The 18383-nt window shown below is 37.4% G+C and overlaps 1 protein-coding gene across 1 annotated transcript; it reads left to right on the forward strand.

The window, feature by feature from the left end:
- Positions 1-293: 293 nt before the first annotated feature.
- RTRAF (RNA transcription, translation and transport factor) lies at positions 294-18299 on the forward strand. Its single transcript, XM_003408607.4, has 8 exons — positions 294-454; positions 1650-1774; positions 6430-6529; positions 11274-11360; positions 12309-12397; positions 15160-15228; positions 17807-17855; positions 17973-18299. The coding sequence occupies exons 1-8, from the start codon at positions 394-396 to the stop codon at positions 18125-18127; spliced, it is 735 nt and encodes a 244-aa protein (XP_003408655.1). The 5' UTR covers positions 294-393; the 3' UTR covers positions 18128-18299.
- Positions 18300-18383: the final 84 nt, after the last annotated feature.

Consider the following 18383-nt stretch of genomic DNA (forward strand, 5'->3'; position numbering starts at 1 on the left):
TACTCAAAATTCTGAACAGTATGGTATGGCCAATAGCAGAATCTCACATAATACTATTTTCTACATGCTGTATCAAGAAGGTGAGGAGAACACGAGGAAACTTGCTTCTCGGTTGCTTTCTACCTATTGTTCAGCTAGGGAGCTGACAATAAAGTTTATTTGCGCGTCGACGTGCCCCGACGCTGGCCCCGCCTCCCCATGCGGAGCCGCGATTGGTGGGCGTTCGCCGGCGGCCGCCGTTCCTAAGCCGCGAGTGGCGAAGGCCGCAGTCATTCTGGAGCGTCGCGGCGCCGGCCCACCCTCTCGCGGCGTCGTGGGTGCCTGCGCCGCTCGCTCTCCTTGCCACTCCTCTCCCGGCAGAAGCCCGGGGGACCAGAGCGAGAAGCCGGGGCCATGTTCCGACGCAAGCTGACGGCCCTCGACTACCACAACCCTGCCGGCTTCAACTGCAAAGGTGAGGTGGCGGCCCCGCGCACGTCTCTGACCCCGGCGGCGGCTCCTCTCTCAACACCCACCTCTTCCCCGTCTGGGACCCTCCGCGGCCTTGTTTCCCTCGTGGGCCTCCGGGCGGCCCCTTTCCCCCAGGCCACCACGCACCGCGGTTTTCCCCCGCACCTCCCCACACCCTTGGCTTCGGAGCCCCAGCACCCACTTCCCTGTCGGCCTCGCCACTTTTTCTACTTGGTTAACTCCAAGCACCCGTGCCCCCTCTCCTCAGCTCACAAAAACGAAGGCTTTCGTTTTATAACTTAACTCTTCAGCTCCTTCATCCCCCGGGCAATTAAATGGACGGTACCTTGAGTACCTGCTGTGGGCCCGCACGGTGCCGGATGTTGAGGAAGGTGCTAAGTAACTTGAAGACAAGTTCACCGCCCGCCAGGAGCTAAGGGGTGGGGGTCGGGGGGCAGTCAGAGCCCATGAAGCAGTTAAGACATCCAGAGAGTGCAAATGAAGTCCAGTACCAACAGTGGAAGAATAGACGTGTATAGCAACGTGCCAATTGTGTAGGCATCGTGGAAAAAAGTTAGTAGCCGATGAGCCGGGCAGCTGAATTGTAAATACAAAAGTATTGGAGGCTTTACTGCATTAAAAACTTTAGAAGTAGTAACACTACTACCCAATATTACTTTACTACCCCCTTCCACTCATTTCCTCCCATAGTGCTTGGCCTGGGGTAGACTAATACGTTTGAAAGTGAGTATCAAGTACAACCTGTGATACCAGACCAGTGTATAGTTCAAGACTTCATAATGGGAGCTTGAATTTGACTCACAGTTTGAAAATAATTTACAAGAGAAATATTATCAGTGTTGTGTTGATACATAGAAGCATATCAATTTATAGAATTTTGGGCTTCTTTCTTTTTTTTTTTTTTTTTGCCTTTTACTTAACAAAAAGAGCCTATGACAGTAGCACTTAGATCTGGATTTGCATCTTTGAACCTTAGTTTTCTCTTTGGTAAAATGGGTGTTTTACCTACCACAAGAGAATACTTTGTCGTATATGCACTTAATGTACCCATAACGTAGTACTTATGTTGTCTCAATTAACTTTTTATGTCGGGGTTAATTTCCCACAAGACCCTTTACCTGTGAAGTAAGTTTTCTACCTATTACTTATAGTGATTTTTGGTGATTTTTTTGTTGCAGATGAAACAGAGTTTAGAAATTTTATTGTTTGGCTCGAAGACCAGAAAATCAGACACTACAAGATTGAAGACAGAGGAAATTTAAGAAACATCCACAGCAGCGATTGGCCCAAGTTCTTTGAAAAGGTAATTACGAGAAAGCAAAGTAAAAGTACAGATAACTTCTTTAAGGATTATATGAAGACAGACAAGCTTAAAATTTTTCTTTTTTAAATAATGACAATCATTGTTTGAAAACCTGGATTTCAGGGGTTTAACTTTTTTCTTATTGTTGTTTATTTTGATTTAGAGCAAATTATGTAATCTCTGCGAAGCTTGAAATAGTTTTCTCTGAAAACATTGTGAGATTTCTTTAAAAAAACAGTGATATTCTATAAATGGTGATTAATCTCCCTTTAATTACATGGCCGAAATTAGGTTCTTTACAGTAGACTAAAAATATTACAATAATACACTTTTATTACTGCTGTTATATCAATAGAAGTCATTATTAACATGCTTAAAAATTAAGACTGTTGTGTTATGGTTATATTTGATGTACACAGGTGTCCCTTGCTTGTACAATAGAATTAATCTAAAATTCTGTATCGCATATTTTTGTTGCTAGAATAATGCACCCATTGACTTGGTCTAATTTTTGTAATATTTTCATAGAAAAAAGAATGGTTTTCAAATTATAAAAATTACATTTTAGAATGTCACCACTTATATTAAACATTTTCATCAGCTATATTACTTGGATGAATAAGACATTTTTCCTTCAAAATACCATGAAAACCAGCTGAACTTTTCATTTTATAGGGCAAAGTGATAAGGTATGTAACATTATCCTTTGAATCAATGACTGTGTGAATTAGGGCATTATATAACTTGCCTGCTAGCTTCTACAAACTTGAGCAAATTTATTAACCTCTATGTTTCAATTTTCTCATCAATAAATAGGGATAACAATGGTACTTACAGAGGTGTTGGGTGTTGTTAACGTCCCTAGGTGGTACAGACAGTTTGTGCTTCACTGCTAACATAAAGGTTGGTGGTTTGAACCCACCCAGGGGTATTGTAGAAGAAAGGCCTTGTGATGTGCTTTCTTAAAGTTTATAGCCAACAAAACCCAGTGAACCATTTCTACTACGTAATATACGGGGTTACCGTGAGTCCAAGTTGACTCAAGGGTGATGGGTTTAGGGGGCATTGTTAATTAATGATTCACCTAAAGTGTTCACAGAGGGGGCCCATCCATAGCACCACCCATATTATTACCACTGCCTCTACTGATATTAAAAAAAAAAAAAAAGTTACTGAGGAGTAGATTCCAACTCATGAGGACTCCATATGTGTAAGAGGAAAACTGTGCTCTACAGGGTTTTCAATGACTGATTTTTCAGAAGTAGATCACCAAACCTATCTTGCAAGGCACCTCCAACCTTTCAGTTACCTGCCTCACACATGACTGCACCACCCAAGGACTCCTACTGAGTTGTTTTCCTTTGCTCTTTTTTTTTTTTAATTGTGGTTTAAGTGAAAGTTTACAAATCAAGTCAGTCTCTCATATGAAAACTTATATACACCTTGCTATGTACTCGTAGTTGCTCTCCCCTTAGTGAGACAGTATATTCCTCCTCTCTACCGTGTATTCCCCGTATCCATTCAGCCAGCTCCTGTCCCCCTCTTCCTTCTCATCTCGCTTCCAGACAGGAGCTGCCCCCATAGTCTCATGTGTCCACTTGAGCCAAGAAACTCACTCCTCACCAGTGTCATATTCTGTCTTCTTATAGTCCAGTCCAATCTCTATCTGAATATTTGGCTTTGGGAATAGTTCCAGTCTTGGACTAACACAAGGTCCAGGGACCATGACCTCTGGGGTCGTTCTAATCTCAGTCAGACCATTAAGTCTGGTTTTTTTACAAGAATATGAGGTCTGTATCCTGCTGTTCTCCTACTCCAGCAGGGATTCTCTGTTGTGTTCCCTGTCAGGGCAGTTACCAGTTGTAGCCAGGCATCGTCTAGTCCTTCCGGTCTCGGGCTGATGGAGTCTTTGGTTTATGTGGCTCTTTCTGTCTCTTGGGCTCATAATTCCTTTGTGTCTTTGGTGTTCTTCATTCTCCTTTGCTCCAGGTGGGAGACCAATTGATGCATCTTAGATGGCCACTTGCTAGCTTTTAAGACCCCAGACGCCACTCACCAAAGTAGAATCCAGAACGTTTTCTTACTACACTTTCTTATGTCAGTTGACCTAGATGTCTCCTCCTCCCCTGCTACTCTGTCCCTCAAAGTGTTTGGTTGTATTCAGGAAACTTCTTTGCTTTTGGTTTAGTCTAGTTGTGCTGACCTCTCCTGTATTGTGTGTTGCCTTTCCCTTCACCTAAAATATCTGATTTCTACTATCTGATTAGTGAATACCCCTCTCCCTTTCTCCCCACCCTTGTAACTATCAAAGCAGACTTTCTGTGTTTAAACTATTTCTTGAGTTCTTATAATAGTGGTCTCATACAATATTTGTCCTTTTGTAGCTGACTAATTTCACTCAGCATAATGCCCTCCAGATTCTTCCATGAGATGTTTCACAGATTCATCGTTGTTGTTTATCATTGCGTAGTATTTCATGGTGTGGATATACCATAATTTATCCATTCATCTGTTGATGGTCACCTTGGTTGCTTCCATCTTTTTGCAGTTGTAAACAGCTGCAGTGAACATGGGTGGGCATATATCTGTTTGACAGCTCTTATTTCTCTAGGATATATTTCAAGGAGTGGGATTGCTGGGTCGCATGGTATTTCTATTTCTAGCTTTTTAAGGAAGCACCAAATCGATTTCCAAAGTGGTTGTACCATTTTACATTCCCACCGGCAGTGTATTTTACATTCCCACCAGCAGTTTCTCTACAACCTCTCCAACATTTATTTTGTGTTTTTTGGATTAATGCCAGTCTTGTTGGCGTGAGATGGTATCTCATTGTAGTTTTGATTTGCATTTCTCTAATGGCTAATGATCATGAGCATTTCCTCATGTTATCTGTTGGCCGCCTGAATGTCGCCTTTGGTAAAGTAGCCTGTTCATATCCTTTGCCCGTTTTTTAATTGGGTTGTCTTTTTGTTGTTGAGGTTTTGCAGTATCATGTAGATTTTAGAGATCAGACACTGATCAGAATTGTCGTAGCTAAAAATGATTTCCCAGTTTGTAGGTAATCATTGCTCTTTTGGTGAAGTCTTTGGATGAGCACAGGTGTTTGATTTTTGGGAGCTACCAGTTACTTAGTTTCTCTTCTGGTGCTTGTGCATTGTTAGTAATGTTTTATATACTGTTTATGCCATGTATTTGGGCTTCTAGTGTTGTCCCTATTTTTTCTTCCATGATCTTTATCATTTTAGATTTTATATTTAGGTCTTTGTTCCATTTTGAGTTAGTTTTTGTGCATGGTGTGAGGTATGGGTCTTGTTACTCCTTTGCTCTTAGAAAGTATTTTTTGAAATTTTAAATGGACTTTTTAAGACTTAGAAATATATTGTTAAAATTTTATATTTGTTGGTCATGTCTTACTTATGGCCCATTCACGTGTACAAGATTGTACAAATTTCTACATATAGAAGAGTATTTGATGAGTATAGAAAACCGAAGCAGAGTACCCAGAAGTGACAGTAAAGTAATGTAACTTAAAGATAAATATACTGGAACTTATACATCCAAGCAGATGTTATACTAAAAGTTTGCCTCTTTGGAATGATGAGGTCCTTTCTTAAGGCATACTTGGAACTTCTCTTTTGAAATTACTTTTAGATCCTAGGTCACAACTTTTGAATATCTTAGTATGGACAGTTTGTATATTTTGAGGGTATATTTGCTCTTTTAATCATGACTAAATCTTATGACTGAGGTGTGTTTCTTAGTAGGTGGATAACATTTTTTATTAGAAAATGAGTTATGGCTAAAAAGTGCTGATTTATTATTCCTAATAGGCTTTCCAAAACGGGACTCCAGAAGTTTTGAGTAAAGAGTGTCATTGCTGGAGTTAGATTTTAAGGTCCCAAGTGATTCATTTGAAGGACAACACTCGTTTGAATATACAGCTGCTGACACTTATTTACATTCCTTGGTTAGACCTTACATGGATATTACATGGCTTACTTTATTCAGTGGCCTTTTCATAACATGAAAGCTAAGGTTTACATAATAATTGATTTATCTGTATGTCCTCCTTTTTTAGTTGTCCTTTTTATTTAATTGCTGTGTGTGTACTGGGACCTGGAATCAGAAATCTTTGATTCCAGTCCCAGATCTAACGTGTATGACTGTTGGCAAGTGTCATCCTCTCTAGGCCTCAGTTTCTTCATCTGTAAAATGAGCATGTTCTAGATCAGTGATGTCTTACCTGGCATTTGTAAAGGTAAAATTTCAAAAAGCATGGTGGAAATTTTATTTTTTCTCAATAAGATGGTCCAACTTAAATGTTTCCTTTAAGTTATGTAATGCATCAAAAGTTGGGTAATATAAATGAAGTTTTAATTGGCAGTTATATGTGTCTGATTTCTAAAAAATGGGAAAACGAGTTGATTATAGTTGATTATTACTTACTAATGGCTGTTGTTGACAAACTCTAAAATCATGGGGAGGTCAGATGTAGACCAAACCTAAAAAAACCAAACCCATTGCCATCGAGTTGATTCCGACTCCTAGACCAAGAGGTCTTAAATGAGGGGATCTGAACAAAGGTCTCTTTCAACTCTCATTTTCTTGGTTCTTATTTTATGGTAATAATGAAACTGCCTTTTTTTCCCTCACAGTATCTCAGAGATGTTAACTGTCCTTTCAAGATTCAAGATCGACAAGAAGCAATTGACTGGCTTCTTGGGTTAGCTGTTAGACTCGAATATGGAGATAATGGTATGTTTTGTGTGGAATATGTGTTTTTAGAGATAGAAGAAAGGTTGGAAAGACAGTATAAAGATTTAAGGAACTTACTAGTTTGTGTTTTTGTCTTATATTGCTTTACCTTTTGTTCATATAAGATTTATACTTCCTCACACCCCCTTTCAGCATCTATTTAGAAATTTACATTTTATTTGTAACGTTTCTTCTGCATCCAGTCCCCCCCCAACTCCTAAATTGGCTACGAAAGAATTTTCTAAAACTAGAGTCTCTTTATTATCACAAAAAATTAAAAATACTTTATGCTGTCTTTCATTGCTATTTGGATTTTTCTTCTAGAATTTGAAAATGTTGTCGTCTCACAAAGTGACTTACTTTGGTGTATTTGCCACCTTGCACAGTCTGCTCCTTAGCCTTTCATGTTTAGAAATTGTTGTTAATGTCCCAGAATTGATAGGATTTCTTTATGTTGGGAGCGACAGGTAATTTCACAGTTACCTGTAAAATAATATCTTCTCCGTTACCACTGCCATAACCCTCCTTCAGGCTCTTACCACTTTCTGCTGAGGTTATTTTAATATCTTCCAAACTAGTCTCCTAAACATCATTGGCTTTCAGTTTTCTACAGTAGCAACCCCAAGCTCCTTATCCTGGTATTCAAGGCTTTCGATGACCGGTGTCCAACCAGTGTTTACACACTTGACATCCCGCCAAACAAATATCCATTTCCTATTTACATTCTTTTTTTTCTCCCTTCACTTTCTTTGTTCACATTTTTCCCTTGGCTAATATGCCATTTTAGTATATCTCTATAAATCTAAATCCTTCCCCTCCTTTTAAGATCCAGGCTCAAATGCCACCTAGCTGCAGTAATCTTTCTGAATTTGCATAGCTTTTACTCGGTGCCTTTTAAGTCATTCACCACTTTCTATTTTTTACATGTCTTATTGACCCCACTAAATTTAAGCTGATTTTCACATTGCTTTCTTGTATGGTTCCTGTATTAGTTTTCTATTGCTGCTGCAACGAATTACCCTTATCCGCCAGGCGCTCCTTGGAAACTCTACGGGGCAGTTGTACTCTATCTTATAGGGTCGCTATGAGTCGGAATCGACTCGACGGCAGTGGGTTTTTTTTTTTTTTTAAATGACTTAAAACAACACAAATTTCTTTCTTACAGTTCTGGGGGTCAAGGTTTTGGCAGGGCTGGTTCCTGTTGGAGGCTTTAAGGGACAATCTGTTTCCTGGGCTTTTCCAGTTCTAGAAGCCGCCTGCATTCCTTGGCTCATGGTCCCTTCCTCCATCTTCAAAGCTAGCAGCCTATGACCTTCCAGTCCCTCTCTGACTCTGCTTCTGTCGTCATATTTCCTGCTCTGACTCTGGTCCTCCTCCCTCCCGTCTTATAAAGGCCTTGTGATGACTTTGGGTCCATTTGTATAATCCAGTATAATCTTCTCATTGCAGGTTCTCAATCACATCTGCAAGTCTGTTTTTGCTGTGTTAAGCAATGAATACGTTCACAGGTTCTAGAGACTGAGACATAGGCATCTTTGGGGGAGCCATTATTCTGTCTGCCAGAGCACCCAGCATATGTCCTTGCACATGGTAGATGCTTATCAACCTCAGTAAATACTTGGCCAGTGCAATATGTGAGTGTGTACATATGCCAACTTGGAGGATCAGCCAGATTTTGCTCGTGCCTTAGACTTTAAGTTCAGCCATCTTTTCGTAGCAATCTGAAGAAAACCTCTAATTTGAAACTTTACTTTCCATTTTAATTTAAAAAGAAAATGCTTTTGCATTTCTTTAGAAAATAACTTACAAGCCTTGTGCCACTGGTAGTATTACTTGATTTTCAGGACCTTTTTCCAAGTGCTTTTTATCTGTGTGAATTAATTTGCAGTAATTTTTTTTTTTTTTAATATATTCCCTAGTTTATCAAAAGTATTTTTCAACTATTCCCAGACAAATTGGTAGTCATTATTGCAATTTCTGTTTTACACTTGTTTATTATATTCCATTTGTCCTCTGTTTTTTAATTCTTTCAACTCAGGTCATTCAGGTACAGAGAATGGCGGGTGCTGTATGATTGCATATCCCTGCAGTTGACTGTAACTCTAAATACATTTCTCAGTAATAGTATGGTCTTTTTAATAAATAAAAGATACTGAGAAGCTAGTTTGTGTCTGATACATAGTAAATTTTTGATATTGAAAAAGAAAACATGTAGTTAAAAGGTAAATGGCCTCAGAAGTATATTAAAAGTCTAGAAAGCACAATTTTGTTTAATCTAAAAATTCAGACTTCTAATAACAATGACTATTTCATTTAAAAAAAAAAAAAAAAGTTAAAGTAGTAATACTGTCCCTTACCAGTAGAAGGTGCTCATGTTCTGTTGTGGTTTTCCATTAATATGTTGCATTTTTCTTGACTTTAAATACTTATTTTAAAATGTTATTCTTATTCAATGAAAGTATTGTGAATTTTTATTATTTGTTCCTGTCGTAGTTATCTAGTGGTGCTATAACACATACCGCAAGTAGGTGGCTTTAACAAACAAATTTATTTTCTCACAGTTTAGGAGGCTAGATAGAAGTCCACGTTCAGGGTTCTGGCTCTAACAGAAGGCTTTCTCTCACTGTTGGCTCCGGAGGAAGGTCCTTGTCTCTTTTCCGCCTCTTTTCTGCAGCGGTCTTCGTGTGGCTTGGCTTCCATCTTCCCCCATCTCTGTCTGCTTCTCTGTGCCTATCTGCCCATTTTTATGTCTCTGGGTGATTGGTTTAAGGCACACCCTACACTGATATGGCCTCACTAACATAACAAGAAAACCATTCCCAGATGGGATTTCTACTACAAGTATAGGGATTAGGATTTACAACACATCATTTGGGGGGACACAGTTCAATCCATGACAGTGCCTTAACTTTTTCTTTTTTTAAGCCTTATATCAGTTTGTCAGTTAAGGTGATTAAAACCTGAGTTACATTTTTTTTCCTTTAACTTTTTTGACATCATTTCAGACTTACAGAAAAGTTGCAAAAATACTAGAATTTTCATATACTCAGATTCCCCAAGGGTTAAAACTTTATTTCATTTGCTTCATCCTTCTTTTTTCCTCCCACACACACACACACACGCACAAATTTTTTTTCTGAATCCTTGATAGTAAATTGTAAATGATTCCCTTTAACTGTTAAATATTTCAGATTACATTTCCTAAAAACAACATCGTCTTATATAACCATATCACAGTCATCAGGAAATTAACATTGATGTGCTACTGTCACCTGTAGACAATGTTCGTATTTCATCAATTATCTCAATAATTTTTTTATAGGGAAAATCCAGAATCACACGTTGTATTCAATTGTTGCATCTATTTAGTCTTCTATAATGTGAAAAGCTTCTCACTCTTTGTATGTTGTTACACTGATATTTATTTTGTATAATGTCCCTCAATTTGGGTTTGTCTGATGCTTCTAAGTGATTAGATTCAGGGTTTGTACTTTTGTTAGGAAGAACACAGAAGTGATGTTAAGTGCACTGTAATAGGAGGCAAGTGATGCAGGCTTGTCCCATTACTTGTCATGTTAACTTTGACCATGTGATCTTGTGGAGTAATATTTTGAGGCTATGTCAATATGCTGTCATTTGTCAAACTTTCCTCTTAGCTTTAGGACCCATTTGATGTTTTTTACCTGAATCAGTTATTATGATGATGATGATTGTCAAAAGGTGTTTTTCTAGTTCCTGTATTCCTTCTCCATTTCTTCGTGGCTTTTACTATAAGCAGGTTTTCCTTCTCTGGTTTATTTATTTAAATCAGTGTGGATGCATGGATTCTTATTTTATTCAATGGATCATAACCCTTTTTTGCCATCATGTGTTTTGATGTTTACGTTGTCCCAGATTTGGCCAGTGTAAGCCCGTTTGAGCTGAACCTTGTCTGACTTAAATTTTAGCGCTTTTATTTTTCCACCTTGATTTTTTAGTAAAAATAAAAGCACTGTAGTCAAAGATACTTTTTGGGTATTGAGTTTAGTGAATTATTATCAAGTATTTGTGTGTGTGTGTTCTTTTTAAGTATTTTTCAAGTGAAGCTAATAAAATCTACCTTTGGAATTCTGGAATTTTCAAATCTTGAAATAAATTTTAAGTTGAAGTATTGATTTTTTTTTTTAAAGTAAGGTTTTTAGATTATATATATATATCATTCAAATGAAGGTTTTGGAAGAAACGTTTTAGTGATTTTTTTTTTTTAATTTTATGTAATCTATACTTGCCTTTCTTTCTCCTACCCTTACCAAGTTTTAGGGAAGCAATGGATTCAGATTTCTCCCCCTAAAACTTACATAATGTTTGGAATGTATTACCTTTAGAATTGTTAATGAAAGTGTATTTGTGTCGAGCAGTCCAGTAATCGATTTTATCTTAATCAAAAAACTATAATCATATTGTCTTCTGTTAGATATTCAGTAGAAAAAAATGTTTTGATTGGATGCATTGCCTTGTACTTATAATCCGTTTGGCTTAAAGTCAGTAAAGAAGCAGTGTTGATTGTACTGCGGAAGAAAGACGTGGCAGGCACGCTGTTTCTGTAAAGATTTACAGCCTCGGAATCCCTAGGGGGCAGTTCCACCCCGTCCTGTAGGATTGCAGTGAGTCAAAATTGACTCCATGGCAGTGGAGTTTTGTTGTTGTTGTTGATTGCACCTTAAGTTGCAATTCTAAAAATTTTATTTTTTACCTGTTTTTACAGCTGAAAAATACAAGGACTCGGTACCCGATAATGCAAAAAATGCTGATAATGCAACTAAAAACGCGGAGCCGCTGATCAACTTGGATGGTAAGTCTGTAACTTAACGTGTCAAGTTTATCACCGGTGCGCAGTGCCGTAAACGTTGTTCCGTCCTAGAATGAAGTTTAGATTTACTTGGTTTCAGTAAAACCGAGAGCGTTTTGCGAAGATAGCATTAGTGTTGAAGTTTCATTCTCTGTGGTGCTTCTAACCTTGAGTTACACAGTACGCCTTCTTCCTCACCACAATTGAATATCTGAATGTTAAAATCATATTTTTTGATTTGGTTATAATAATTTGGTGGTTTTGATTTGTGTTTAATCATGATGCTGATTGCTTGCCTTCCTGGGTGTATAAATAATTTTCTTTGGTCTGATGACACTATGAAACAAGTAATAAAATTTTTCACTGTTTTAAGTACCAGTTGCCTTTTAGCAGTTTCTCCCCTTTTATACAAATATGAAGATTACAATTACTTAGATTATGAATTGTGTTAAATATTCTTCCACTGGCTGATTTATTGTGCCCTCTAATTTATAAGTTATCCTTATGAATTAATCAACTTCTTGGACACTCCAGTGCTGCTGCTTAGAGAAAAGGTTTTGAGAAAATCGTCCATCAAAGGGACCTATGTACTGAAATTAATAGCCTTGGGAAGAAATGTTAATTAAAAGTGCTGCATAAATGGGCCTTGCATAAAAAGTTATAAGACAAATCTAATGTGAGTTAAATTAGTCATTTATTGATTGTTCAGTTTGACTGATGAAGTTAATAGGAAAACTATTGACCTCACCGTGTTGATGCTCTACGCTGCTTTATGTTTTTTTCTCTTGCCTGCAGCAGTTATAAAAATGAGAAATTTGTTATCATTGTTACTGGGAAATTAAAAATGTTTTTTGTAAGTTTGTACGTTCACAAATATATGGCTATAATTATGTAAGTTTGCAGAGTTACAAGTTTTTTCTGTGTGTGTTTGTTGTTTTTAATATTTTATAGTAAATAATCCTGATTTTAAGGCCGGTGTAATGGCTTTGGCTAACCTTCTTCAGATTCAGCGTCATGATGATTACCTGGTAATGCTGAAGGTCAGTTTCATATATTTCATTCTTGACAGAAACTGTACATGTAGGAAAATTTCTTCATTTTTCTAAAAATTGACTCTGGTGTTTACATTAATGGTTGAATGACTAAAATAGAGAAATGTGGGATATAAAACACTTAATGGCCTCATCTGTTTTTAGATTGTCTAATAATAATAACTAATATCAAGGATTGAAACACTGTGCATCTGCCACTGTGCTAAATCATTTGCAAAGATTATCTCATTTAATCTGCCTAATAATTGTAGAGGTAGGTGCTAATATCTATATGTTAACATAAAAACGAATTATATATGCAAATATATATTAAATATACATAAAACGTGTGTGTGTGTGTACATGTAGATAAAGAGGATAGATAATGTCCCGGGTGACACAGAAAATGATAGCACCAGGATTTTAATCTAGGCGCTCTGACCCTGTGATCCATTCTTTTTTCCTACACTACCCCAGTTCTGTTTAGTCAGTCTCTTTAAGGATTCATAGTCTATGCTCATTAAGATAGTAGAAAATGTCAAATTAGTAGTGGTAAATTTGATCGATAATATATGCCCTAATACCGCTCTGAGTAAAGGTTTCCATCTTCTGAGTCCTGTATCTTAGTTAGGCCACTCAGTTCACCTTTACTTCAAGGAGCTAAATAGTCGGAAATAGGTCTCTTCTATTATCTTTTTCAGAGAGAGAGAAAATATACTCATCATATTCCAGAAGATTTATATCTAGTAATTGTGTAAGTACAGTAGGGCTTGCAGGTGGGAGGAGTTAGATCCCAGACTTGGAAATTATTTTAGAAATTATTACTGCTTTTATGAAAGATTAAAGAGCTTTTGACTTGACTTTGTGCATGTAAGGAGCCCTGATGGCATAGCGATCAAGTGGTTGGCTATAACCAAAAGGTCAGCGGTTCAAACCCACCTGCAGCTCTGTGGGAGAAAGATATAGTCTGCTTCGGTAAAGATCTATAGCCTTGGAAACCCTATGGTGCAATTCTGCTGTGTCCTATAAGGCTGCTATGAGTCTGAATCAACTAAATGGTGATGGATTTTTTTTTTTTTTTTTGGTGATACCTAGAGGGGCTTAAGCCATAATTTATTTTACTTCTTATAATTATATGTATTAAATGGCAGTTGTAACAAGAGAAGGTTATTATAATTCCTTGTGCTATATCTGAATATTAACTTGGATTTTCTTGATCCCAGATCGGATGCCAAGAGACCAAAAAATTATTTTTAGTGAAATTTAGCTCTTTCAAAGGCTTGTTCCTTACTCAGACTATTATGTAAATTGCCTTGGAGCAGTTCTAGCTGATCACGTCAGCTTTAACCATATACTCTGTGAGAGGAGACACAGACAATGCATAGCATAGTTGGGGTGCTTTTGTTAGACTTTGAAAACCCAATGGGAAAAACTATAAATCAGCTACAATGAAAGCTTTATAAAAATTCCTATCCTAGCTGCGTGTTTGTCCTTTGAGTTATTTTAAGAGGCATTCAAAAATACATGATAACATAGAAAACATCTTAGGTTTGCCAAGTATAAGAATGAGAATATTTAACTGTTTGACAGGCAGATTATTTACCACTGTTAAAGATTGGTCTGAGGGTTCTTTTCAAATACATAGTATTTGGTTTGTTTATATTATTTAAAAATATTTGTTTTCACACTTATTTTTGAGTTGTAATTGTCATCCTGCTAATTTAAATTCCCTGAAAAATATCTTGTTTTGGGGGTGTATTAGTTTCTTAGGTCTGCCGTAACAAAGTGCCAGAAACTGAGTGGCTTAAAACAACACATTTATTCTCAGAGTTCTTGAGGCTAGAAGTTGAAACCTGGGTGTCGGCAGTGTTGGTTCCTTCCGAGAGCTCTGAGGGAGAATCTGCTCTGTGCTTCTCTCCTAGCTGCTGGTGATGGCCAGCAGTCCTCGGGGATCCGTTGCTTTTAGCCGCATTACTTCAATTTCTGCCTCTGTCTTCACATGGTGGGCTCCTTGGGTTTCTCTTTTCCCCTTCTTATAAGGATACCCGTCAGATTAGGACCCACCTAACTTGAGCATGACCTCATGTTAATAAATTACTATATCTGCAAAGACGCTATTTCCAAAAGAGGTCACATTTCACAGGTACTGGGGGTTAGAACTTGACTGTATTTTTCAGGAGACACAGATCAACCCATAACTTGGGGTGTGTGTGGATGCATGTGTGTCTGCCATAATGAAATGCCATGATAATTTTTTTTTTTAAGTATCCTTTGAAAGGTCTGAAAACACTGTACTATAGTTAATTGAAAAAAAGCAAGATACAGATAAGTTTGTATGATAGGCTCTCCTTTGTATTAAAGATGTGCGTGCATGTGTACATGCATGCTTGTAGTGTCGGTCTTTTAAGGGTACACAGGGATCTGGTAATGGTTCTTCTGAAGAGGGGGATTGGTTGGCTAAGGCTGGGGATTGGGAAGGAGACTTACCTTTTACCATGTTTCCTGTATTTTACCATGTTTATTGTATTTTGTATGATGCATCTATATTACCTATGCAAAAACACTAATTGTCATGAGCATCTCTTTGTTACTAAATATTAAAAGTGTGAAAACTTAATGTAATAGATTTTTTTTTAATTTATTGGACAGTTTGTTAATGAAGTAGGTCTAACTTGATCAAATTAGACATCCTTATTCTCCTCACTCATAAGAAAAACATGACAGTTAAACAGTCTTTAAAAAAGTAGAAACAATATTTTTGGGTGTTACAGGCAATTCGCATTTTGGTTCAGGAGCGCCTGACGCAGGATGCAGTTGCTAAAGCAAATCAAACAAAAGAGGTATGTATGTTTTTATAAATTACAAATTAACTATTAACAATCATTTCTTTTGGTATTACTATGGGTTTAAGCTTTGCAGGTACAGCTTAAATTTTGCAGTTTAAAATTATTCATTCTATGTTAGAACAGCTCAGAGAAAAGATAGCTTATTTCGATAGGATTGAATTTAGTTCTTAAGCAAGTTGAAATTTTGGCAGGAATTCCAGGATGTATCTAGTTGCCGGAGGTCATTTGGATTTGTTATCTCACTTCATACCTTTGCTGCTCCACAGTCTGCCAGTACAAACCATGGCACATGCCCAGTTGAGGTTTATTTGAAGGCATTTGCCCTTGTAAAACTTCCTGGGTCATTTTGACTCATTGCTGAAAACACACCTTGTTACTAATAAATTTTCTTCTCTTTCAACGTAAATTCTATCCTCCCTCTTTTGTTTTCTTCAGAGAAATTGATTCTCTTCTCATTTTATTCTTTCTACTTCCAGGCATAAGTGATTATAAGAAAGTAACTTGCCTGAGGTCACCAGTTGATAAGTGTTGAGCTTAGGCAGTCTGATTCGAGAACTATGCTCTTCCATGGTGGGTGGGAGCAAAAGTCCATGTGCAGAGGTCTGGGTGAGCGTAGATCAACCCAGGTGAAGGAGGAGAAAGGGCTGTTCTACAGTGGTCTAAGGTTCAGGGTGCAAATGACTGAAGCATTATCATCCTTCAGTCCTGTTATGTAAGCTGAGAATACACTGTATACCACAGCTATCTTTCCCTTAGAGAAAAAGTAATACTTGTGGGGGAGGAATTTTTAGATTAACAGTACCAGAAATCCAAGTGTCCCCATAGTTTAATCAACTGTGGGACAGTGCAGAGAAAATGTCCCCAGGGCTTAGCATCAGCAAGTGTCTGGTAATGCCCCTCTCCTGCTGTGTAGATGCTGCAGTGAGGGCCTTGGCACAGCCGCCATTCTGGATTCTAATTACTCTTTTTTTGTCTCCCACCCGCATCTCACCCTAAACAATGCCTTCTGTTCTCTGACTCCTTAGCCAGGCTCAGCAGCCTTAAAAGGTTTTTAATACCAGGGTAATACATTTGCCTCTGAAAAAGTACTTAGTCTTCTTTTAAAGGGTCTTACCAGATTATTAATTATGTATGGATCAGGGCACTGGAAATTGTGTTAAAGATCAGGTTATTTCACCCACATTGTAGAACAGACAGTAAATTGTTTTGGTCGCTCATTCATTTAGCGAAGGTTTGGAAGGCGATATAGATGAGGGCTTAGCTAAATCTCTTTGCTCTTGTTTTCAAAATAAAATTTAATTTTCAAGCCATTTCAAAAGATACCAGCCTACAATAATACTTTTGAGTTCTTACAGTTTAGTGTTCTCATAACCATTCATAAGTGGTATTTATGGTATATGTGGCAGTTTTCAGGCATAGCTATTTCTTGGTGGTCTCTTGGCAGACAAGGAAAAATTGGAGCCTCTGGTACTAGAATGACTAAAAAGACACTCATTAAAATTCTACTCTTTAATTTTACTCACTGTATTTTCATACACATTTGTTACTTCATTTTATACCTTTTTTCAGCCACTTTAAATCTAATGAGATCTTCATTAATAGATTTGGCAAGAATACTAAAGCATTTGACTAGTTACAGCCTAGAAGATGTAACATTAAAATTATAGGTAGTGGGTTTTTTTTAAAATAGTAATGGTTTTATGGAAACCCTGGTGGCATAGTGGTTAAGTGCTACTGCTGCTAACCAAAGGGTCGGCAGTTCAAATCTGCCAGGCACTCCTTGGAAACATGGAGCAGTTCTACTCTGTCCTATAGGGTCGCTATGAGTTGGAATCAACTCGACGGCACTGGGTTTGGTTTGGTTTTGGTTTAATGGCTTTATATTGTATAATTAGCAGAAAGTCAAGACTGCTTGTCCTTATTTGATAATTACTGTGAAGTCTGTACAGGTTGGCATCATCAAACAACAAAATCACAGTCTTTGCTGTATGTCTGTGTATAGGTGCTGACTAGTTAGCTCTAGATGACTTAGTTTCATTTTCCTAGACTATTTCAAATGAACTATTGAAAATAAAATTAACGTAGGTAATCTGGTAAACATCAGGCTAACTGGGAAAAAAAATTTTTTTTTTAAATAGCTTTGTCCAGTTTGTAAAGACAATGTGCTCAGAAATAAACTTGCCTGGGGAAAATAATACTAAAAGTAGTCCTATTCCATTTGTCCTGTACACTGCTTACAAAATGGGCTAACAGCAGCACTGCTGAACTTCCCTACCACAGTGGTAGTGACAAAGCACTGCTGCAGAAGGGATTTACAGGCCCAGTCTGAAAGACTAGATTGGTTATGGCGCTTGTTAGTATGTTTAAGGGCCATTCTTTCCTAGTGGGTTGTAAGAGGAAAACCACTCACTACAAAGCAGATTTAAACAAAGAATTCTCAGTCCCCTTGCCACTGTAGCTAAAAGGGTTAAAAGAATAGTGTGCTGGTTCTCACAGTTTCAGATGAGAGGAGAGTGTTATTCTTAAGTATAAATCGTCTCATATTATCTTTTTTTTTTTTTTTTTTTTTAAGGGCTTGCCTGTTGCTTTAGACAAGCATAGTCTTGGTTTTGACACAGGAGGTAAGTGATTTTGTTTAATTCCAACTATTTTTATAGACTTTTGACTATTGGGAATAAATAACCTTAAATAAAAATTTATAAATAAATTATTAATGCAGTTCTTTTGTTATAAAACAGATGCAGTTCTTAATGAAGCTGCTCAAATTCTGCGATTGCTGCATATAGAAGAGCTCAGAGAGCTACAGACAAAAATTAATGAAGCCATAGTAGCTGTTCAGGCAATTATTGCAGATCCAAAGACAGACCACAGACTGGGAAAAGTTGGAAGATGAACATTTTAGGATTTCAGCTTCTGACCTACTTATAATTGGCAACTATGTACACTTCCGGCATGTGTTTGGAAATCAAATGTCACATTTTCTAGGGAGGAATTCCAGAAAATTGACTGTGTTCTAAAGATTTATCATCACTGCTTTATTAAAGAAAAAAAAAGTTTAGGAAGTAGATTTTTTTTTCCTTTTTAATGGACTATGTGTTGCTATGATTAATTTGCTTCCCCCTTTGTGATGGTACATCAACCCCCAACTT

Source organism: Loxodonta africana, chromosome 10 (genome assembly GCF_030014295.1).
Source record: "Loxodonta africana isolate mLoxAfr1 chromosome 10, mLoxAfr1.hap2, whole genome shotgun sequence".
Taxonomy (NCBI): domain Eukaryota; kingdom Metazoa; phylum Chordata; class Mammalia; order Proboscidea; family Elephantidae; genus Loxodonta; species Loxodonta africana.